At 39.6% G+C, this 23,992-nt stretch overlaps 1 protein-coding gene across 2 annotated transcripts in view; it reads right to left on the bottom strand.

The window, feature by feature from the left end:
- Positions 1 to 159: 159 nt before the first annotated feature.
- LOC138144186 (quinone oxidoreductase-like protein 2) overlaps positions 160 to 23,992 on the bottom strand; it is a 24,533-nt gene continuing 700 nt past the window's right edge. The window contains exons 3-10 of one of the 2 annotated variants that reach the window (XM_069065494.1): positions 20,859 to 20,955; positions 18,776 to 18,834; positions 17,990 to 18,055; positions 16,095 to 16,204; positions 15,413 to 15,494; positions 9,875 to 10,056; positions 8,359 to 8,587; positions 160 to 4,073 (exon numbers count right to left, since the gene is read on the bottom strand). In XM_069065494.1, coding sequence (XP_068921595.1) covers positions 4,005 to 4,073; positions 8,359 to 8,587; positions 9,875 to 10,056; positions 15,413 to 15,494; positions 16,095 to 16,204; positions 17,990 to 18,055; positions 18,776 to 18,834; positions 20,859 to 20,955 — 894 coding nt within the window. In that variant the 3' untranslated portion in view covers positions 160 to 4,004. The remainder of the gene's footprint in view (positions 4,074 to 8,358; positions 8,588 to 9,874; positions 10,057 to 15,412; positions 15,495 to 16,094; positions 16,205 to 17,989; positions 18,056 to 18,775; positions 18,835 to 20,858; positions 20,956 to 23,992) is intronic. The other variant, XM_069065495.1, reaches the window with a different exon arrangement.

The raw sequence follows: 23,992 nt of genomic DNA, 5'->3' as shown, positions 1-23,992 counted from the left end.
CAGTGATGATGACTACAAGGACTAGTTTGCCTCCTTGAATTAGGATTTTAGAATTGGAAAATAGCTTAGAGGACATCTGGTCCAATCCCCTCATTTTAAAAACTTTCCCAAAATCACAAAGCAAGTCAATGACAGAACTGGGACTAAATAATTGAAAATGGTTCTTTGCTTTTAGTTCAAACAATCTATATTCTCCCTATGTTGGCATACACAGACACACATAAAAAGAATACACTTTCAATTCTATTTGCATTTTGGACAGATTGATATTCAATAACTTTGATGTTCATTATATAAAATGTAACTCACTGGGTTTTTTTTTTAATTTTGTGAAGATTTCTCTCTTTAAATCATTTTATCAGAAAAAGGAATATTATTATCCCAAATTGTAATAGCAAAAGTCTTAGGTAAAAACAACAAATATAAGGGATTAAGGAGATTCCAAAAAAATAAAATTTAAAATGCCAATTATATATGATTTAAAAGGTTTTACAAGAACAAAATCAATGTAACTAGAATAAAATTGTTGATTGGAGAAAAAAACTACAACAAAACTTTCGGATAGAAGTCTGATTTTTAAAATATATAAGGAAAAATGCAAACGACCAAGAGTCATGCCCCAGTAGGTAAATGGTCAAAGGATAGGAACAGACAATTCTCAAAAGAAATTCAGGCTATAAATAATCATATATATATAAATATTCCAAAGCAATAACAATAAGAGAAATGCAAATTAAAACAACTCTGAGGTTTCAACCCACACCCAGGATATTGGCAAAGATGAAAAAAGACAAAAATAGTTGATGTTGGAGAGGACTATGGGAAGACATGCATACTAATGCAATGCACTATTTGGGTAAATGTGAATTGGTTCAAGCATTCTGGAAATATTTTTGGAATTATGCTAGAAAAATAATTAGACTTTTTATAACTTTTGATTGCTAGCAATATACTCTACAAAAATGGAGAAAATGTCCAAGATTTACCAAAACCATTCTTATATGATTCTTAACAGCTTCTTTCCCCTTTTCTAACCACCCTACCATTGTTACTACTGAAGTGGAAAGGGGCCACACAGGACTGAGGCCATTTTGCATTTCTCAGTGCTTCACAGGTTCCCATGGCCAAAGAATGAAAGGAAAGGGAAAGAATACTAAAAGACATCAGAATTCAGATTAATGCAATGATCAATGGCCTCCAAAAGACATATAATGAAACATACCTCCCTCCTCTCAATAGAGAGATAAAGGGCTGGGGATCATTGGACACTAACAATATGTCCATTTTTTTGCTTGATTCTACTTTTTTATCACAGAAAGGGAGGCATTGTCTAAGGAAGTACTAGCAACATCAAAAAAAGCATCAATAAACATTTATTTTAAAATGTAATAAATAGATTCTTTAAAAGTATAGACAACCTGACCATTTTCCAGATAGAAAATCACCAAACCCAATAAAATTCTTTATCTTTGACATCCTGCCACCCAGAAAACTCCAGAAACTAGCATTTCTGATATCCCCAATTAAAATCTGCACACTGGTCATATGTACTAGTGCTGGGGGCTAAACAGAATATATTATTCAGATTCTGCCAGATTAAATATAAATAAGTCAGACTTCTAACTTCAAATCCCTTTGCAAATAATGGTTATTTTTTTTTAAATCACTCTTTTCATTCAATAATGTAGTCTTTGGGGAAAAAAAAGCAAGGGAAGCAATAACTCAGCTAATTGGAACTTTGGACTAAATGAAAGTACCTACTATATATTTCCTAACCTGGGAGATAGCAACGTTCCCACTGTTCTCTGAACAGCTCAAATGGGAAGGAAGAACAAGCAGATTGTGCAGAATTATACCATGGCTTACACATCTCAACCCAAAACCTCCATTCACTTTGATAAGGAAAGTTTGTGTGGGTGGACAGCTAGCCGCATATCACTGAACAAAGAAGGGTGTAGGCGGGATTGATTTCTGCAGTAACCAACCTGGAAGAGAAAACCAGGCAAGCCTGGGAATTTTTGAATACATTCGGTCTCTTGGAGCCTCATTGATTTTTAAGCTAACTGGTGGTGCAAGTGGAAATCTATGATGAGTGGATGAGTCGAATTACCTTCAAATCAAACCTTTCCTGGGAAGCAGGAACATGGCGACAGCAGAAAGCAGTTCATTAGAGATTCTTGCCTGTACTTGTTGAACAGCAGAGAAACTCACTGCCTTAATTATTGTCACTTTCTAACTAAGTCACTTTGACCTAAGCAAGCAATGCTATAAATTTTCATCATTTAAGATACCAACTGATCAGCTCTGGAAGTCAGTCATCTAGCATTTATTTAGTGCCTACTGAATGCCAAGGCAACAATGCGCTAAACACCGGAAAATCTAATTCTAACACACATTCGAATGTAGGACTACCAGCTCTATATTTGTGACCCTCTGACATCTGTGATATTTCTTCCTATCTCAGTGGGGATCGTGAGATTCTTCAAAGAAAGTTCATTTTAATTTGCTTTACTTTAGAAATAAACTGTATGCCATATAGCATTTGAAGAAGGCAAGCAGGGCGCCATGATGTTGTACAATTCTCAAAGGTGAGGACACTGGCTGGAGCATGGAAAGAGACAAAGAAAAAAAGATTGGGAAAAGTGGGATCATAGAGAAAGGAGATGTGACCACACTATAAAGTAGGTGCATTTCCATATTTTAATACACCCAACCTCCTGCTCATTATTTATTTCCATTTAACTTGGCAATTAAGAAACTGCTCCTACTTAGTGATATTCTAGAACTAGAAAGATTATTGTGAAAGCAAAACCAACCAACCAAGAGATGAGTGTCTTTGTCATCCTTTGCAGGTAGTAAGGGACATGTGCCTATCAACAGGAATGGCTAATATCTACCCCAAGAGAAGTATTGGGTACACTGTCTGCATATCAGGACCAATGCCATATGTGGCACTTATCAGATAGACTTGGTTCCTATCTTCCCTATCTACCAGCTTTCTACAGAGAGGTTTGAGCTCATTCTGCCATTAAAGACATAAGTTGTTAAGGGAAGAGTGAAAAGAATAAGCATTGGTTAATTGCCTACTACATGCCAGGCACTATGCCAAGTACTTACAAATACCTCCTTTGATCCTTGCAACAACCCTGGCAGGGAAGTGCTATTATTTTGTCCCTTTTACTGGAAACGGAGGCAGACAGAAGCTAAATGACCTGCCCAGAGTCTATGCAGACAGTGAGTATCTGAGGCCAGATTTTAACTCCGGTCTTCCTGATGCCAGGTTTGTTGTGGTTGTTCAGTTGTGTCCAATTCTTCATGACCCTTTTGGAGGTTTTCTTGTCATTTCCTTCTCCAGTTCATTTTACAGATGAGGAAAGTGAAGCAAACAGGGTTAAGTGACTTGCCCAGGGTCACACAGCTAGTAGGTGTTAGAGGACAGATTTGAACTCAGAAAGATGAGTTTTCCTAACTCTAAGTTCAGCGTTCTCTCTACTGTGCCACCTTGCTGCCAACTAGTCCACCTAGCTGCCCCATTTTAATCACTTCCTGTGCAGAAGACTCTGTTCTAGCAGCTGCGGCAGCATTCATTCTTTCTAAATCTATCCACTCTTTCAAAAAACGGAAGTAACAGCCTTCCCTCAAGGAGTTTTCATTCTAGGGGGAAGGATGCAACATATACATAGATAATCAAATTCAAATGAAAAGTATACATAGAAAGTGAAACAAAGTGATTTCCAGAGAGAGCTCTAAGGTGAGAGAGAGGGTGGGAAAGAGATAAAATGGGAAGGGAAAAGGAAAGGGAGAAAAGGATCAGGGGTGGCATCTAATTTGTGTTTAGAAGGCTGAGGTGAAGAAGTGCCTTCTGGACATGGGAGACCAGTAGGGCAAAAAGCATGGTGGCAGGAGAATCCATTTGCTGCACACTCTTATTCTCTCTGAGAATGCAGGAAGGTGAAGACAGCGTATTCCTAAGGAACATCAAGGAAGGGCTTTGACATCCAGGTTCATTTAACAGAGAGAAGCACTTTGCCTGTAGTTTTGCGCTGGGTCACAGACTCAAAGGCATCATTGATCTGGAAGAAAACAAGATACCAGGAGGTGATGCAGGTGTAAGCACACACAAGCATTTTTTGCTGATTCTGTCCTCTCAGTGGTAAAAACATGGAGCTCCATCTTCAAACTCAGAGTCATCTGACAGTGTAGGGTCTCTACATCAAACATCTGTGGTTGGAGGATTTCTTTAAGATTACCTAGTCAGACCTCCTTATTTTATAGTTAAGGAAACTGAGGCCCAGAATGGTAAAATGATTTACCCCAGGTCACAACAAGCAGTAAGTTCAGGATTTGATTCTTTCTACTAACTACTAAAATAGTGCCACCTGACACAAACTCATAAAAAAATATTTTTCAAAAAAGACCAAAAAAATTAGGGGACAGCTAGGTGGTGTGGTGAATAGAGAGAGCATCAGCCCTGGAGTCAGGAGGACCTGAGTTCAAATCTGACATTAGACACTTAACACTTACTAGCTGTTTGACCTTGGGCAAGTCACTTAACCCCAATTGTCCTGCCTTCCCCCCTCCAAAAAAAAAGCCAAAAAAAAAAGAAAACATTTTTCTTTTTAAAAATAGTCTTAATAACTCTACTTGCTGCCCCCTGCCTAAGTCTACAAACTTAAATGATAAATTCATTTGATATCTAATAAGCACTGATGCACAAAGGTTTTGGATTCCATCCCATGCCCTACTGTGATGCATCTTGAATGTCAGTGTTTCTTTGGAAGAAGAAAAGGGCTCTGCAAAAAAAGGACCTAAACAAGCACTTCCAGGCTTGGAAAATTGTCAAAGGTTTCTCCCAGTCTTTAAGGGGTTTCCGCTTCTTAGAGACCCCCACTATAAACAAATTGGATTTCCAGCCTGGAGACAGAAGACACTAAGAGCTAGCCTAATCCAATGACTGATGCAATTTAGAAAAATAATCTAAGCCCCGGGTGATTCTTAGCAATGTTACTTCCCCGATTTCTGGGGTGAATTTTAATTCTAATGTTAGAGAGCTGCCCCAAGGCACAGAGAGGTTAAGTGAATTATCCAAAGTAAACCAACCAATTTATGTGTCAGAGGACCAAGAATATCTACCTTGAATCTCCAGAGTCAGCCTGGGGTATCTGTCCCATCACACTTGCCTTTCAATAGTAGAATAATACTAGGTAGTGTTATAAAATATGAAAATTATAGTATAGTAATATGAGAATAACTCCCTAAAAATGACATTGTGCATCAAAGTCTACATACAAAGCTCTCTACATCCATTGTCCCATTTCAGCCTTACTGTTGTGCCAGGAGGTAGCAATTATGGGTATTGTTATCCCCATTTTATCTATGGGGAAACTGAGGCTCAGATGCATTAATTGACCCACCCATAGTGGAACAAAATATATGTGAGTGCCAGAAGGATAGAGAAATGAAAAAACATATTTTGACACTTTGCTCCATCCTGGCCTCCTTATTTTTTTTTTTTTTTTGCCAACAGGCAACCTAAAAATTGTGGGAAGGTAAACACAGTCTTCTTCATTGACAGGCATCGAAAAAAAATGGAGAAAGACATCTCTCCACAGGAGGAAAAAAAAGGAAGAAAGCTGCCTGCCTGGGAAACACGTGGGCGGAGAAGCTCACTCAGCCAGACTGGGGCACCCAGGTGAGCTCGATTTGAATAAACCCCTACTGGCAATACACAATTTTAACTTGTAGTCACCAGAAGAGTTTTAGGTGGTTTTATATAATGCCAGCCAAGTATTCAAAAAAAAATAAAGCTTCTACAGCATATGCAGAACAGATTCACATGTGCAAGTTTATTAGAGATGTATGCACATAGTTTAGTTATACTTTGGAGGAAGTTTAAAGCCACATAAATGGGACTGTGGGGGACTGAAAAAAAAAAAGAAGTTAACTGCCAACAAAATTAATTTCAGTGACTAATCGAATTATATCATCCCATGATACCCAACATGATTTAGCATTCATTTCACAGGATCCCAGTTTATGCCATCCAGCATAACTTTTAAATGTCTGTTTTTAAAAGTTAAAAGTCCCTTTTCTTCTGGATAATCTTCTGGTGATAGACAGTGGGCAGAAAGGTCTATGGAAGTAGGAATTATTTCATTCTTAGTATTTGTGCCCCCAGACTAGCCTAACCATAGTATACAATTAATAAATGTCGATCAATTGATTAAAAAAAATTGATCATGTTGTTCATTGCTTTTCATGTTACTTGTTAAAGAATACAGTATTAGTAGTTTTATCAGGGCCAAGCAGCCTGGTAGAATGGAAAGACCGCTGGTCAAGGAGACTGAATTAAAATTCTTAAACTATAGCCTCCACGAAGATATTTTGGAATATTTTATTTGCCAAAAATGAATACGAAGGTGGGAATGGTGATACCAGCAGCACTGTCTCCTCTAAAGGAGAAGCTTTATCAGGTTTTTTCAGCCAAGTGCTATATCCTACAAGCATGCTTGTCTTAGATTTGTGTATAATCAGTATATCATTTGACTGACATCAGTTTCTTGTCAGTTTCCACATTGCAGTTCTACCCTGTTCCTAGACATTTAATACTTGTGTGACCTTGGGCAAGTCCCTTGACATCTGTTGGCCTCAGTTTTCTCATCTATAAAATTAAGTTTTGGACTACAAGGCCTCTAAGGTCCCTGACAGCCTATAATGGTAAAGGGATTTGAAGATCTTCCATACCCCATGAACTTGCTGATGTAGCAGAAAGGGGTAGGGCAGGAAGGAGCCAGGGCTGGCTTTTTTTTTGAGCCAGCCAGAACTTCTGCTAAGGACTGCTTAGGATAGGAACTGTGGTACTGGAGCTGATGGAACCAAGCTATGTGTAGGCTGAGCAGTTATCATAAGTGAAGAGAGGAGGATCTTTGCCTGAGATAGCCTGTTTTGTTTTGAATTCTTGAGATTGTGGGTGTTTACTGCATTAATTATGTGTGCCAACTCTGTGGCTACTATCATGGCTTTGACTTTCCAGTTTTGGGACTCAGTTTTCTGGTATTTGAATAAATGTTCTAGCTATGTCCCCCATGTAGAGAACCTGTTACATTTTGTGATTAATAACTATATCAGCATATTTAGAGTTACCGTAAGCATTGTGAATACTGCATTGTTGATATATAGTCCTATATCTATGAATCTACATGGTAAATTATTTTCTCAAACACATTACTTTACTCCTGTTTCATGACCCAGTAAGACAGAGAGAAATGCCCAGGCTTAGGGTCAATCTATCCTTCAGAGTTTAGTTACCTCCTCATCCTCTAAGGTATCGGTGCCCAGCATCTGAGGGTTTTTGAGAAGGTCAGTTGCCCTGGCTAGGATACCCCCAGAACACCAGAAACAATCCTACCCTCTGGCAATCTGTGAGGTACCATTAGTTTGGCCTGAACTCTTTTTTCCCTTCCATATTGTGTTGAGATATGGTGAAGACCCCTCATAAACTTTAGGCTAAGGGACCCTCATAGAATTTAAGGTTGGGTTTTCAATTTAGTTTTTCTGTAAAAAAAAAACAAGCTGCTGACCCTGAAGTATTCCAAGAGAAAAGAAAAGAAGAAAAGAATGGGAACACAGGATACAAGTACATCTGCACGTTCACCCAGGTCAAAAGGCTCACAATGAGGGGGTGTTAGAGCTCATGGAATACTAAATCTGTGGGATAATCATGTCTGCTTATTCCCATGGGACCAGGACTCACAAAATATAGACTATTACAATATTTGCCCAGTTATACTGTAAGGGCAAGTTGACCAAGTATACCAGGACAAGGTATACCAGGACAAGGACACAGGCTTTGATCACATCTGTACATTAATCTAGAAGAAAAGGGGGCCAAGAAAATGCAAAGAGGAGTGCCAAAGTTCACAGACTGCTAAATTTACAAAATAATCACACCTGCTTGTCCTGCACTTAAGTACTGTGAATATTGTACCCTCAAAGCACCTGAGAATGAGCCAAGAGGAAGGGGCTTGGGGGGCGGGGAGGATTGGGATTAGGTGGGAGCTATAAAGATATGTTTCTTCTCTGTGCCTGGTGTGGTCTGACACTGAAAATGTATTGAATGCACTCAGTATGAGTTGCCCTTTCTCATGAGATCGTAATAAACTCCTTTCTACTTTCTACCTAAAGAAGCCTCTGAGTTTAATTTGGGTAAGGGTCTTTGTTACCCCACACAATATTAAAAAAAGCAAAATTTAGATTGTTTTCTAAAGCATACCACTCATTGACATGGCCCAGAGATGACTTTCTGGCCATTTGGACTTGGGAGGCATCCCATTCTGCCCTTCCTTTACAGCATCTCACCTCCTCCAGCTTAAAGACTCCTCCAATGTATGGTCTGATGGATCCTTCCTGGCAGTATTGAAGAGCTAAGGACATGCACCTTGAGAAGACTGGGAAGTTCTCTTGCTGATATCGGGTCCAGTACACACCCATGGCAGACACATTCTTCACCAGGAGCAGATTGGATGGGATAGACATAATTTCACCTCCTGTGAAGCCTATCACCACCATTCTGCCCTCCCAAGCCAGGCTAAAGGGGGGAAAAGATGCCAAGAAATGTTCTAATACAAAAAAAAAACAAAGCACCTCATTGCTGCTTCTAGAATTCCCAGTAGACCACAATGATTTGTTGTTGTTCAATTGTTTCTGACTCTTTGTGACCCCACTTGAGATTTTTTTGACAGAGATACTGAAATAGTTTGCCATTTCCTTCTCCAGCTCACTTTACAGATGGGGAAACTTGAGGCAAGCAGAGTTAAGTGACTTGCCCAGGGTCACACCGCTATTGAGTGTCTGAGGTTGGATTTTAACTCAGGAAGATGATTCTTCCTGACTCTAGACCCAGCACTCTATCCACTGTGCCCCTTATCTGCCCTTATTGATTGACTGATTGAGTCTTTAAACATATATATATATATATATATATATATATATATATATATATGTGTGTGTGTGTGTGTGTGTGTGTGTTTAAACATTATATATATATATTTTAAATATATATTATTTTATTTATTTTTATGTAATATAAAATATAAAAATATATTTTAAATATAATATATATATATACTTTAAACATATACATATAGCTTCCACTAGGGCATTTTGGAATATTTTATTTGTCAAAAATGAAAACTGAGGTGGGAATGGCCATACCAGTCACTGTCTCCTCTAAAGGAGAAATTTTATCAATTTTTTCCCTCTGAGGATTACATCTTACAAACAGATTTGTGCATTATCAGTATATCATTTGACTGACATCAGTTTCTCGTCAATTTCTTTGTTGCAGTTCTACCCTAGGTGGCACAGTGAATAGAGCATAGGTCCTGAAGTCCAAAGATGAGTTCAAATTCAGCTTTCAAACCCTAGCTGTGAACCTGGGCAAGTCACTTAACTTCTTTCTGCCTCAGTTTCTTCATCTGTAAAATGGAGATGATAATAATAGTACATATTTCTCACAGATGTTGTGAGGATGAACTAATATTTGTAAAGCACTTTGCAAATATTAAAACACTATGAATATTATTTAGCTATGATTTTATAGCTATATATATGTATACATATATATAACTATAATAGCTGTTATTTAGCAACTATTATTATGATGACTTGCATCTCTTGATATTTTTCTTTTGAACCTCCCTTCTCACCCATCCACCTATAACTCAGTGCTACAAATCCCTATAGCAGAAGTGTGCCCCAGAGAAAACAGAAAGTTGGAGCCAGAAGGAAAAGAATGGTCACCAGAAACTTTAGCCCAGTCATTGGCAAGCCTTAAGTTAATTCTAAGCCCTCCTAAGAGGTGATGTTACCAAACCTGCGGAGGGCAGTGAGGCAAACATTGCCTCCCACAGCATCAATGACAACATTGACCCCCTGACCGCCTGTTAGGCTCTTCAGTTCCTCCTTCAGGTTGCTCTGACTGTAATTCACAGCGGCCTTTGCCCCCCTCTGCAGTGCCAACTTGCACTTCTCATCACTTCCAGCCGCTGCGATCACCTGCAAGAGGAAAATAGGAAACAGGGCTTTGAGATCATGCCATATATGAATTGGTTGGTGACACTGGGGATGTTCCATGAGGAGGAAAGAAGAATTAGGGAGGGACAAGACTTGAGAGGAATATGACTGCAATTAGCTGAGGGGCTAGCAATTAGTCTTGTTTTCTTTGGCAACAGAAGGCAAAACTAGAAGCAATGGGTGAAAATTAAAAGGAGGCATGTTTAGGCTTGGTGAAAAACTTCCTTAATGATTAGAGCTACCTACATGTGGAATGGGCTACCATGGGAGGGAGGAAGTTCCCTTTCCTGGGAGACTTTCAGACAAAGCTGGAAGATTACTTGTCAGATATGTCGTAGAGGGAATTCTTGATCAGGTATGATGGGTTGGACCAAACTGGGGATTCTTAACCTGGGGTCCATGAACTGGAAAGGAGTCTGTGAACTTGGATAGGTTAAAAAAAATGCCATCTTCATTTTTACCCACCTCTAACTGAAATTTATTATTTCTGTCAATTAAAATTTCTTTTTAAAACATTATCCTAAGGAGTCTATAGTCTTTGCTGGAGGGATCAATAAGGAGTGAATATAGTAAATAGTTCACTGGGCTTAGAATCAGGAAGATTCATGTTCATGGGTTCAAACTTGACCTCAGACACTTACTAGTAAGCTCTATTACCCTGGCAAGTCACTTAAATCTCTTTGCCTCAGTTTCCTCATCTGTAAAATGACTATTATCCTCAGGATAAAAAATAAAATTCTCTGTTGGCCCTTTGAAGCCTTTTACAACCCTGATCCCTTCCTACCTTTCTGGATTTCTTTCATTTTACTCCTCTTCAGCACTCTATGATCCAATAATGCCACCCTCCTTGCTGGTCCTGACATCCTCCAATTCTAAGCATTTTTTCTGGCCATCCTCCATGCCTAAAAAGTTCTCCTTCCTCATCTGTCCTTCATGACTTCTTTGGATTCCTTCAAGACTCAGTTCAGGTCTTACCTTCTGGATGTTATCTTCCTTGTTTCTCTCCCTCCCTTGCTAATCCTTCTCCTCTAAGATTACTTCCCGGTTATACTGTAGCCATATTGTATGTACATCATCATTTGTGTGTTTCTCCCCCATGAGACAGTGAGTTCTGTGAGAGTAGGGACCATAGTTTAGCCTTTTTTTGTATCTCTAGAGTTTAGCATGATGCCTGGCCTATGGTAAGGACTTCACAAATGTTTAAGGGCTGACTGACTCCTAATTAGAAAACTCCAGTTAATTTTACCTCCTATTATAATTGATGACATATGACACTTATTTAGTACTTTGAAGTTTCAAACTATGAAGTTTGAAAGACACTTTTGGAGACCGGTCAAGATGGCAGAATAGAAACAGGACCTCCACGCTGCTCTGGCTTCCACCTTCCCCAATCCATGTAAAAAGCGGACTCTAAACAAACTTTGGAGCTGCAGAACCCACAAAATGACACGGAGAAGCTAACCTCCCGCTGAGGACAGCCCGGCAGGCCGGCAGGAATCGGCCAGCGCAGTGCTCTGGGAGCAGAGCCCAGCCCCATGCCTAGTCTTTAGCCCCAGGGCAGGCCTAACCAGACGTGGGCCTGACCAGCTGCCCTACTGAGGGACTCCATATCAGCAGCAGCTGTGGCCATTTCCAGATTTATCAACACATAGATGTGAAGGACAAAGTGAGAGGTCAGTGCAGTTTGGACTTTGGGACCCAGTAAGTGGGAGTGCATGGCTTTTGCCCCTGGGGCGAGAAGCTACTAAGACACCAGCACAGCCAGCCAGCACCATGTGGCAGCTTCAGCTCCTGGCCTGCAGAGTGTAGGGGAACCAAGCTCTTGCTTTAACCTGCTTGGATCTGAATTGCGGTCTAGGGTGGAGGTCCTGTGGTGTGTGTCCAGCTTGCTAGAGTGTGTGGAGGCCTCAGAGAAGGCACCCATCTAATACCTTCAGCAGCTGAGAAAACCCCAGAGTTTGGGACAAAAGCTCCCCTGTCTGGTGGCAGAATCCTACTGTGGCAAAAAGCCCAGGGGCCAAGTGACTGAGGGGCAACATGACCAGGCAAAGGAAACAAAGCAGACAGAAGATTCCAACATTAGACTCCTATTTTGGGGACAAAAAGGAGCAAAGCATGGAACAGGAGGAAGACAGTGAAGTCAGAACTCCTGCACCCAAAGCTTCAAAGGAAAATACAAGCTGGTTACAAGCCATAGAGGACCTTGAGAAGCAGATAAGAGAAGTGGAGGAAAAATTGGGAAGAGAAATGAGAACAATGAAAGACAATTAAGAAATGAGAGTCAACAGCCTGACTGAGGAAAATAACACCTTAAAAATAAACTATTTTTTTAGGTAGCACAGCAAGTTAGAGCACCGGCCCCAGTGTTGGGATGACCTGGGGATCTAATCCAGGCTCAGACACTTAGCATCCACCCAGAAACACCTGGCCTTGTAACCTTGAGCAAGTTACTTAACCCCAATTACTTAAAAAAATAAAATAATAATAAAAAAATAAAAAATAGAATAACTCAAATGTCAAAAGAGGCTCAAAAAAGCAATGAGGAGAAGAATGCCTTAAAAGGCCGAATTTGCCAGATGGAAAAAGAATCTCAAAAGCTCAATGAGGAGAATCATGGCTTCAGAATTAGATTGGAGCAAATGGAAGCTAATGACTTTATGAGAAATAAAGATGCTGTTAAACAGATCCAAACAAATGAAAGAATAGAAGGCAATGTGAAATATCTCATGGGAAAAACCACTGACCTGGAAAATCGATCCAGGAGAGATAATTTTAAAATTATTGGTCTACCTGAAAGCCATGATCAAAGTAAGAATCTAGAAATCATCCTCCAGGAAGTTCTCAAAGAAAACTGCCCTGATATTTTAGAACCTGAGGGCAAAATAGAGGTTGAAAGAATCCACCAATCACCTCCTGAAAAAGATCCCAAAAAGAAAACTCCTAGGAATATTATAGCCAGGTTCCAGAATTCCCAGATTAAGGGGAGAATATTACAAGCAGCCAGGAAGAAACAATTTGAATATTGTGGAAATAATCAGGATAACCCAGGATTTGGAAGCTTCTATGCTGAGGGATCGAAGGGCTTGGAATATGATATTCCAGAAGTCAAAGGAGCTGGGATTAAAACCAAAATTCACCTACCAAGAAAAACTGAGTATCATGTTTCAGGGGAAAATATGGTCATTCAGTGGAACAGAGAACTTTCAAGCATTCTTGTTGAAAAAATCAGAATTGAATAGAAAATTTGACACTCAGATACAAGAAGCAAGAGAAGCATGAGAACGTAAACAGGGAAAAGAAATCATAAGGAACTTATCAAAGTTGAACTGTTAACATTCCTACATGGAAAAACAATAATTGTAACTGATGAAACCTTTCTCAGTAGTTGAAGGGAATATAAATATATATATATATATGTCTATATATGAGGGTATATGGGCATATGTTTACAGGTATACATAGATAGAGGGCACAGGACCAATTTAACAGGAAGGGATGATACTTAAAAGGTGAAATTAAGAGGTGAGAGGGGAATATAATGAGAGGAGATGGGGAGAGATAGAATGGGGTAAACTATCTCATAGAGAAGAGGCAAGGGAAAATGGTCAAAATGGAAGGGAAGAATAGGAAGGCAAATGGGAATGGATCAACCTTATTCCCATTGAATTTGGCTGAGGGAGGGAATGAAATACACACTAAGTAGAGTATCTCACTCTACAGGAGAGTAGGGGGGAAGGGGATGAGAGGGGGGATGATGGAAGGGAGGTCAGGCTGGTGGGGAGGAAAGTTGGAAGCACCCACTTTTGAAAAGGAACGGGATCAAAGTAGAGAATAGAACAAGTGGGAGGTGGGGTAGGAGGGAGGGAAATATAGTCAGTCTTTTACAATACATCTACTATGTTATTATTTTGCATTAGTCACATATGTACAACCTATACTGAACTGCTTATCTTCCCAGTAAGGGTGGGTGACAAGGGAGGAAGGAAATGAATCTGGAATTCAAAGTTTTAAAATCAAATGTTTAAATATATATACTATTATTAATACTATTTTACATGTAATTGGGAAATAAGATATACAGGCACTGAGGCATAGAGATCCACTGGAAAAGTCGAAGGAGGTATGGGAGAAAATATGGGAGAGAGCAAATTGGAGGAGGGAATATCCTGTGGGACTGCCATTTTGGGGCGGTGGGTAGGGGAAAAATGGGGAGAAAATTTGTAACTCAAAATCTTGCAGAAATGAATGATGTAAATCAGAAGTTAATAAAGCATTTGAAAAAAAAAGACACTTTCGACACCTTGTCTCATTTGGGCCTCTTAATAAAGCTTTACTACCCTCATTTTACAGATATGGAAATTGAAGGTGAGGTAGGGTAAGTAAGTGGGCCATGATCACACAGCTAGGACGTGTGAGAGGCAGGATTCAAAAGTCAGATTCCTTAATTTCTTCTTCTACCATTTACATTATCAGAGCATAGGATCTTCACTTTAACAGGTAAAAAAGAATATCTACTTTGGATCTCATCAGTAACTCTTTCAGTACCCTAGAACTTATACTATGAAAAAACAGTGTCCTAATTGAGTCAATACTGTGGTAACCAAAGGAGCAGTATGGGGTAGTAGCTGTAGATCTGACCTCAGAGGCAGAAAGACCCAGGTCCTACTTCTGCCATTGACACATACTTGCCATGTGACCCTGGTCAAGTTACTTAACCATGTCATCCATATCATTCAATAAAACTCATATGGTTCCCTAGCGCCTCTAGGAATGAATAGAAAATCCTGTGTTTGGTGTTCAAAGCCCACCCCCACTACCTTCCCAGTCTTCTTATACCTTACTCACGTCCTCATACTCTTCCACCCAGTGACCCTGACCTCCTTGCTGATTCTCAAACAAGACAGGTGCTTTCACTGGCTGTCTCCCACACCTGGAATTCCCTCCTCCTCATTTCTGTCTCCAGGCCTCCCTGGCTTCCTTCAAGTCCCAACTAAAATCTTCTACAGAAAGATTTTTCCAAACTGCCTTAATTCTAGTGTGTTCCCTCTGTTGATTATGCCCACTTTTTTCCTCTACATATCTTGTTTGTACATAATTGCTTGCATGTAGTCTTCTTCCCATTAGATTGTAAGCTCCTTGAGGGCAGGGAATGTCTTTTGTCCTTCTATACTAGTGCTTAGCAATGCTGGCATGCAGTAGGTACTTAATAAATGCTTGTAGACTGACTTGGGATAACTAATTCCTACTGAAATGAGTCCTTTGACTTATTTCTGAAAGGAAGCCTCAATTTGAAAGAAGCACCTTGTATCAGACGAAAATAGAACATAACAGTAGATACCTTGGCCTGGAGAATGTTTGATGCCACATCTATCAAGGCAAGGCCTGTGGCTCCAGCTGCTGCTGTCACCAAAACAGTTTCCCTGTGTCAGATAAAAGATGAACATTACTCCATCCCTCTACAATGGAGCAAACCAGCACCCAAGCACCCAATGGTGTGATCTCCCAGACTTTGAAACACCCTCTAGTCTCCTTCCCTTTCTCTAGGTAAGGAACCAGCTAAGATCTTTTCCACCTCTAACATTCTATGCTTCCATCCCAGGGAATAACAGTTTGCTTAGTTTGGGCTACCCTTGGACTTTTTTTCAACTTGTCACATTTAAGGAAAGAGGAAATGATAACAACCTTAGGAACACACAACATGCTCATACCTCTGCCCTCTGATTTTCTTTTTCTTCAGCTGAGAAAAAGGAAGCTTGGTTCATTGGAGGGAAAACATTAAAATAAAAAAACCACACACATTGACCTTGAACTCATAAGACCAAAGTCAGAAACCCATTTCTTTCACTCACAATCTTGGGCAAGCTCCTTAATATCTCTGAACATGTTTCCTAATCTGTAAACTGGGAATGAAGTGAAAGATACTACTTACCTTCCACAATAGATGACCTCAAACAATGTGAAAGTACTTCATGACCACAGAGACAGATATCATCATTGCTCTCACTGCTCAGAACACCTACCCAGGCTGTGTCTGTGCCCGCTGTTCTAGTGCCAGGAGGGCAGTGCCATAACACACAGGAAGGGCAGCAGCTTCTTGGTAGGAGATCCCATCTGGAATCTGCCACAGTTTCTACATGCAAAGAAATTGGAGTTTCTTACTTCAAGAGGCAGGATAAAATGAGGAGGAAGACCTGAGTTCAAATTTTATATATAACCCTTACTATTTGTGTGACCATGGGGCACTCATAAAAATATTGATCTAGAAATGGACAGGATCTTAGATATGCTTTTGTGTGGCTCACTCATTTTACAGATGAGGAAACTGAGTCTCAGGGAAATTAAAGGAAGCTCTCTGAGGTTCACTAAGTTTCATTTATCTGTAAAATAAAGGAGTTGGACTAAATGTCCTGTAAGATTCCTCCTTTTTTTTGCCTTTTGGAGGGCAATTGGGGTTAAGTAACTTGCCCAAGGTTTACACGACTAGTTCTTTTGTGTAGGGGTTAAGTGTCTGAGGCCAGAACTGAACTCAGGTCCTCCTGACTCTAGGGCTGGAGCTTTACTCATTGCGCCACCCAACCACCCCATTTCCTTCTAAATCCAAATCTATGATCCTATGATTATAGTTTCATGTATTCCTCCATGGTGCCTTGCATCAAGAAGGTGATCAATAAATGATGATACATCTAGCAATTCTAGCAATGATTTGGGGAGGAAGTATGGCATCGTGGAAAAAGCATTAGACTCTGAGTCAGGAAAATCCTGCTTCCTGTCCTTACTGGTGGTGAGATTATGACAAGTCACCAAATCAGTGAACCCCTCTCTACCTCATTTTCCTCAGGAGTAAAATGGGAACATCTCCAGTACTCATAAATTTATTGTGAGAATCAAATGAGCTGAAGTATATAAATATTGACTCATATAAAGTATATAAATATTGACAATATAAATATATTGACTAATCAATTTAGCAAGGGAAAGAAATTCTGGAAAACAAACTCCTTTTAAGGAATGAATGACTTTCTATATGGCCACATAAAAGCACAGGATTTAGTGACCCAGGTTTAAAAATTCAAATGTAGCCTCAGCTGTAAATAAGATCTATGTCACAGGAAATGGAATATGGTCCATTTTGTGACTTTAAACCTAGTTTCACCTCTTTTGCAAGCTCTAATGGGGGAGAAAACCTGTCACATTCAGATCAATTCACCAAACCAGTTTTGCTACTGAAATGAACCAAATATAGAATAGTTTGGACAAGAAACCAATAGCTCCAGATGTCAATGAACTTTATGTCATTTCTTCATTAGTCAATTCTACCCAATATAGCTTTATGGAATGGCTCTGCCTCTAGCTTTAGATAGTAATCACTGCCAGCATCTCTAGGGCAAAGAGAAAAAAGGCACTTTACAAGTGAAAGAGAAATGGATCTGTCCAAGAAACAAGATAGATTGGAAATTCTTCAGAGTCCTTTTCCCACAACAGTTGTGAGCACATATCTAGTAGTGTGATGGGGAAATGGAGCAGGGAAAGAAAAAGAATTTGAGAATAGAAGGAAGGGAGGGATGGAGAGGGAGAGGGGGAGGGAGAGAAGAATGAGAATGGAGAGGGGAAGGGAGGAGATAAAAAGGAGAAGGAAGACAGAAAGGGAGAATAAAGAAGGGAGAAAAGGAAAAGGGAAAAAAGAAAGGGGAAAGAGGGAAGAGGGAAGGAAGAATAAGAGAAAGGGAGAAAGGAAAGGAAAAGAAGGGAGAAGAGGGATTGAATGAGGGAAGGGGGAAAGGGAAAGGAGAATGAGGGGAGGGCAAAAGAGAGAAGAGGGAAAAAGAAAGAGAAAGAAAAGAAGTGATGGAGAAGGAAGGGGAAAATAAAAGGAGAGGAGAATTCATTCGGATTTTTTATTGAGAGCTAAAGGTACCTTCTTATCAACAATACATTGTTCAGCCATCGTACTAAAGTTATTCACACTAATAACACGATCTCCCTATAAGGAAAAAAAAAGTATTAGTAGAGCATTCAAATTCATGATCTGAAAACTCTTCTGTCTACAAACACTAAGAGAGTCTTGACTGCCTTGGTGACCTCTTCAGAGTAAGATAGATACCACCAAAATTCTAATACCCAATTGTCAAACCAACCCGAACTATTGTGTGGGCTGAGAATGGGAGAGGTGGGGTGCAAAAGTTAGGACAGAGTATATGCCCAAGTGACATATATTCGAATGCTTGTGTTATTCTTGTAACAGAAGAAACAGACTTAAGAACATTCTTCTCTCTAATGAAGTACCAAGGTATTGCCTCTTAATCATACCTATCTTAATCAAAGATATAAATGGAACAAGAAACTTTCACTGATTTCTTCAGTGTACCTTAGAATTTGTCACTAGGAGTAGTGAATGGAGTGCCTAAAATCAGGAAGACAGGTTCAAATCCTGTCTCAAATGTTAATTGTATGAACCTCAGCATGGCACTTGGACCATCTGTTTCTCAGTTTCCTCATTTGTAAAAGGAGGGGGTCAGATTCAATCCTTTCCAGCTCGAAACCTATGAGCCTTTTATCCCTCTTGGCTTCACTGTCTGCTGGCAAAGGCCCTGGCAAGGATCTTTTTTAAAAAACACAAAAACCATCAAACCCACTAATCATACCAACATATTTCCCACATGCCCCAAGACATTTCTTATCTCTTCCAAATCTGCTGGATTACCTTTTTCACTGTGCTGACATTTGTGCCAATCTCCAATACCTGCCCAGCAAGCTCTAATCCTGAAAGGAAGAGAAGATCATTTGTCCAATGTCATCATTTATCAACTTTCCAATCCACTTTATGGAGACAAGAAGTTTATATATGATGTTTCTCATCAATGTTTTTAACCTGTTTTGTACCATAGACCTCTCTGGTAGTCTAGTGAAGCTTATGAACCTGTTCTCAGAATAATGTTTTTAAATGCATAAAATAAAATAGATAGGATTACAAAGGAAACCAATTATGTCAAAATACATTTGTTGCAGATTAGGAAAAAAGAACAAGTTCATGAACTCAAGGCTAAAAATCCCTTGGAACCATTAGAATCTAGAGTGAAGGAGGAAAGATATGGCACCCCAAATCGATTATATCCTAAGTCATTTTTACATTTCTGTGGTACCTTCCTGGAAGACATTGGCAACTTTACTCACAGAATCACTAACCTCAGTTAAAAAATATCTCAGTGACCACCTAGCCCAACTTGAAGATGAATTCCTTCTAGATAGTCATCCAGCCTTCACTTGAACACTCCTGATGAGGGGAAATACCATCACTTGCTACAATCCATTCTACTCTGGAATACCACTGAATGTCAGGAAATTATTCCTTTAAAGTTGCCTCTGCAGAATCCACCCATCACTCCTAGATTATCCACTGGGGGCCATATAATAGTCCTTCATATACTTACACTAATATATTTATAAATTCTTTGTAAACTTTAAAATGGCATCATTTATTATCTTTTTTGAGTTTCACAATAACCTTTTTGGGTTTTGAATCCAATGACTACACAAATAGGCTTGGAGTTATGGAGTGACAAGACCAAGAGACTAGAGCTCATATTAGCACTGAAAGCAGTATACAAACCCAGGCGTCTATTGACCCACTACCTCCTCCTCCTTGTATCTCTCTCTTCCTTTAAGATTCATCTCAGTTACTATCTTCTGCATGTCTTTCCAGATCTCCCCTCCCCCACTGTTAATGCCTTCCACCCTACTAGTTTGTACACATTTATACTTACTCACTTTATACTTACAATATGTATATAGAGAATTCCTAGCTTCCTTCGAAGCTCAACACAAGGACCACTTTCAACATAATCAAAAGATCTAGATCCATGGATCTAAAACTTGAAAGGACCTCAGAGGCCAGTGGGTACAACCCCTTTATTTTAAAGATGAGAAAACTGAGGTCTAAGAAGGCTCCCTGACATGGTCAAGTTCATATAAGCAGCAAGCATCAGAGGTGGGATTCAAACCCAGATTCTCCAACCTTAGAGTCAGTGTTCTTTCCATTCTATGACATTGTTATCCCAGGCCTTTCCTAATGCCCCCAGGTGCTACTGATCCTCTCAAAAACACTTTTTATAGCTTTTGTATTTTTATACATGACCATAATAATAGTTAGCATTTTTCTAGTACCTTAAGGTTTGCAAACATATGTTATCTCACTTGATCTGCACAATAATCCTGTGTTATTATTATCCTTATTTTACAGATAAGGAAACTGAGCCATAAAAGAGTCAAACAACTTGTCCAAGGTCACATAGTCAGTCAATATGTGAGGCAAGAATTGAACCCAGGTCTTCCTAATTAGAGATACAGCACTCTATCTACTGAATAATCTAGCTACCTCCACTATAAAGTCCACCTAGGTTTTAGTGTTGTCACTAGCTAGGTGAGTGACCTTCAGATAGCTAAATCCTTTGGGACCCCAGTCTTGCTAACTACAAAATAACCTAGAAAGTTCTTCCAGCCCTAATACAACCGTCCCCCAAAATAGGAGGCACTCTACAACTTCAAACAGGAATTTTCTCAGTGTGAGGCACCTCCTTTGAAGGTACACAATCTTTAGGACAAGCAACAGCATAGGGATGCTTTATCATGACATCTGATCAGGAGCTAGGATTTTGGCTCCAACTTAAAGACTACCTGGGATCTTTCTCTACCACCATGCAGCATTTCCCAACTGTGCTACCTCCCAAAAAGTCACCTGGCAATCCTTGGAAGCACCACATTGACTCCACAACTATTCTCTCACTCACCAGGTATGAAGGGAAGTGATGGTTTTTCCTGATACAGCCCCCGACAGGTCAAGATGTCTGCAAAGTTAACCCCACAAAAATGGACATCGACTCTCACCTACAAAGAAAAAGCAGAACAGGGCAACTAGGAAGCTATTAATCTGCTTTGGTAGAAAGAAAGTAGAATAGGAAATCAAGAAACTTTTGTTCCAGGCTTCCCTCTACCATATTTCTCAATAATTTCACAGTTAAGGTGGACACTTTCAGCTTTACAAAGGGCTTTCCTTGTTGTGAACTGATCCAGAGGGCTATAAAGTTGTACATACCCTTTGACCCAGCAATACCACTTCTAGCTTTGTATCCCAAAAATGGGGAAAGGACCCACATGTACAAAAATATTCATAACAATCAAAATAACTCTGCGGTACAACATCACACCTGTCAGATTGGCTAACATGGCAAAACAGGAAAATGATAAATGCTGGAGAAGATATGGGAAAATCATAACATTAATGTATTGTTGGTGGAGTTGTAAATTGATCCAACTATTCTGGAGAGCAATTTGGAACTAGGCCCAAAAGGTTATAAAAATGTACATACCCTTTAACCCAGCCATACCACTTCTAGGACTGTATCCCAAAGAGATTGTACAAGTGGGAGAAGGACTCATATGTACAAAAATATTTATAGCAGCTCTTTTTGTGGTGGCAAAGATCTGGAAATCAAGGGGATGCCCTTCAATTGGGGAATGGCTGAACAAGTTGTGGTTTATGAATATAATGGAATACTACTGTGCTATATAAGAAATGATGAGCAGACGAACTTCATAATAACCTGAGGAGACGTACATAAACTGATGCTGAGTGAGGGGAGGAGAACCGGGAGAACATTCTACGCAATTACAGACACATTGTATCTGTGATGACTGACTTTGACAGACTGGGCTCTTCTCAGCAATGAAAGGTTATAAGACAACTCCCAAAGACTTATGATGGAAAGGGTTATCCACATCCAGAGAAAGAATTATATAGTCTGAATGCAGATTGAAGCAATCTTTTTTCTCTTTGTTCATTCCATTGGTTACAATTCTTCTTTACAACCTGACTAATGTTTAATGTGAAGGTATATGTAGAACCTATATCGATCAGATTGCATGCCACCATGGGGGGAAGAGAGGAGGGGAGGGGAAGGGGGAGAGAAATTTGGAACTCAAAAACTTGAGGAACTTAATGCTGTAAACTAAAAATAAATAAATTTAAAAGAAAAAAAAACATATTATGTTATTTTACCCTTAATTGTTCCAAATGATGAATACTTTGTGATTTGAATTGGTATATTTTGGTGTTTGATTTCCTTCTTCCCCAGTGTTTGCAAGATTCTCCATTCATTTTTTAAAGTGATATTTGACCATTATATTTCTGTGTAAGCTGAATATGGAATTTTTCTGTTACCATCCTATGTATCCTCTTAAATACAGTTTCTGCTCTATAAAACACAAGTATTTATTAAGTCCTTCTATGTGTCTGTCACTATAACTGTGGAATAAAAGAACAAAAATTTAAAAAAATAAAATGAATGCTTTAAATTGTCTTTATATGTAACTGGAAAAAAATAAGATGCTATTTAAAAAGAGGGGGAAAAAAAGCATCTAGGGGGAGGCCAGGTAGCACAGCGAGTAAGAGCACCGGCTCCAGCATCGGGATGGTCTGGGGATTGAATCCAGGTTCAGATACTTAGCACCACACCCAGAAATAACTGGCCATGTAACCTTGAGCAAGTTACTTAACCCCAATTGCTTTAAAAAAAAAGCATCTAGGATTCAAATATTGGTCTCTCCTGACTCCAAACCCATACCCTCTCTCCACTACACCAGGGCAATCCATGCCCAAGAGTTTCTTTAGGTCCTGGCAGTTCAACTTGGTAAAGCAGGAGCTGGCAGTGACAAAGGCTAGAGAGGCAGAACCTAGCTAGAGTAGGGGTGGATACCACTTAGGCAATACTCGCTGCTCTACAGAAACTGAGCTTACATCCTAATAGTCATCCAATTACCCAAAGCAGTCATTTTCTCTACCTGTTCTGTGGTCTGTAGAGCATTGAATGTGTAAGAATAATAGCAGAATAGAGTCCAAGGGCCATTTCTGTCTGAACCTCAACAAAAAAGATGAGAACTAGATAGCAGTGAGAACAATAATAATAACTCAAGGGGTGCTTCCTAAGCTTTTAAAGTGCTATATAAATAAGCATCGTTGTTAACCTATATTTGTACAGCACTTTACATTTTATAAAGCTTAAAAATAAGAGATGTGACAAATTGGAAGAAAAAAGAAGGAGCAACTATTTCCAGCCCTGAATTAAATGATGATGATGATAACAACTGACATTTATATGGAGCCTGGAAGTTTGAAATTGCATATGTTTGAACTTCACAGCAACGATGGGAGGCAGATACTAATGGAGTTATTCTCCCCATATAAAAAAGCTCTGTCTTCTTTCTAAAGTAACAGCTATTGTGTTTTTATCCTGCTCTCTCTCTCTCTCTCTCTCTCTCTCTCTCTCTCTCTCTCTCTCTCTCTCTCTCTCTCTCTCTCTCTCTCCACCTCCTCCCCCCTCTCATTTTTTTTAATTGGTGCTGAGGATGAGGTAGTAGGGAAGTATTCCAGTGAATTCACTTGAAATGCAAACCCAGCACCAAGAGAAGGGTCAGCAGGGGTTTCTAGTAACTCTATAACCCAGAGTGGATGAAAGAAAAACAAGAATAGGAAGCAAACAAGGAAGGAAGGAATGGGAAAGAAGAAAAGAAGGAAGAGAGAGAGGGTGGGAGGAAGAAAAGTATGGAAGGATGGAAAGGAAGAAAAAGGGAGGAAAGGAAAGATGGAAGCATGGAAGGAAGGGAGGAAGGAAAGGAGTGAAGTCACTGTTTTAAGAGTCGAAAATATGAATACAAAAAGAAGCAGTACTTGCATTTGAAGAGCTTATAAGTTGGAAGGAAGGAAGGAAGAAGGAAGGAAGGAAGGAAGGAAGGAAGGAAGGAAGGAAGGAAGGAAGGAAGGAAGGAAGGAAGGAAGGAAGGAAGGAAGAAGGAAGGAAGGAAGGAAGAAGGAAGGAAGGAAGGAAAGGAAAGGAAAGGAAAGGAAAGGAAAGGAAAGGAAAGGAAA

This window comes from Petaurus breviceps, unplaced genomic scaffold (genome assembly GCF_028583685.1).
Source record: "Petaurus breviceps papuanus isolate PSGF00001 unplaced genomic scaffold, PetGlider_PUasm1.0 90692, whole genome shotgun sequence".
In the NCBI taxonomy this organism is placed as follows: Eukaryota; Metazoa; Chordata; class Mammalia; order Diprotodontia; family Petauridae; genus Petaurus; species Petaurus breviceps.
The sequence above is the reverse complement of the archived record's forward strand: the minus strand, read 5'-3'. Positions and strand labels throughout refer to the sequence as shown.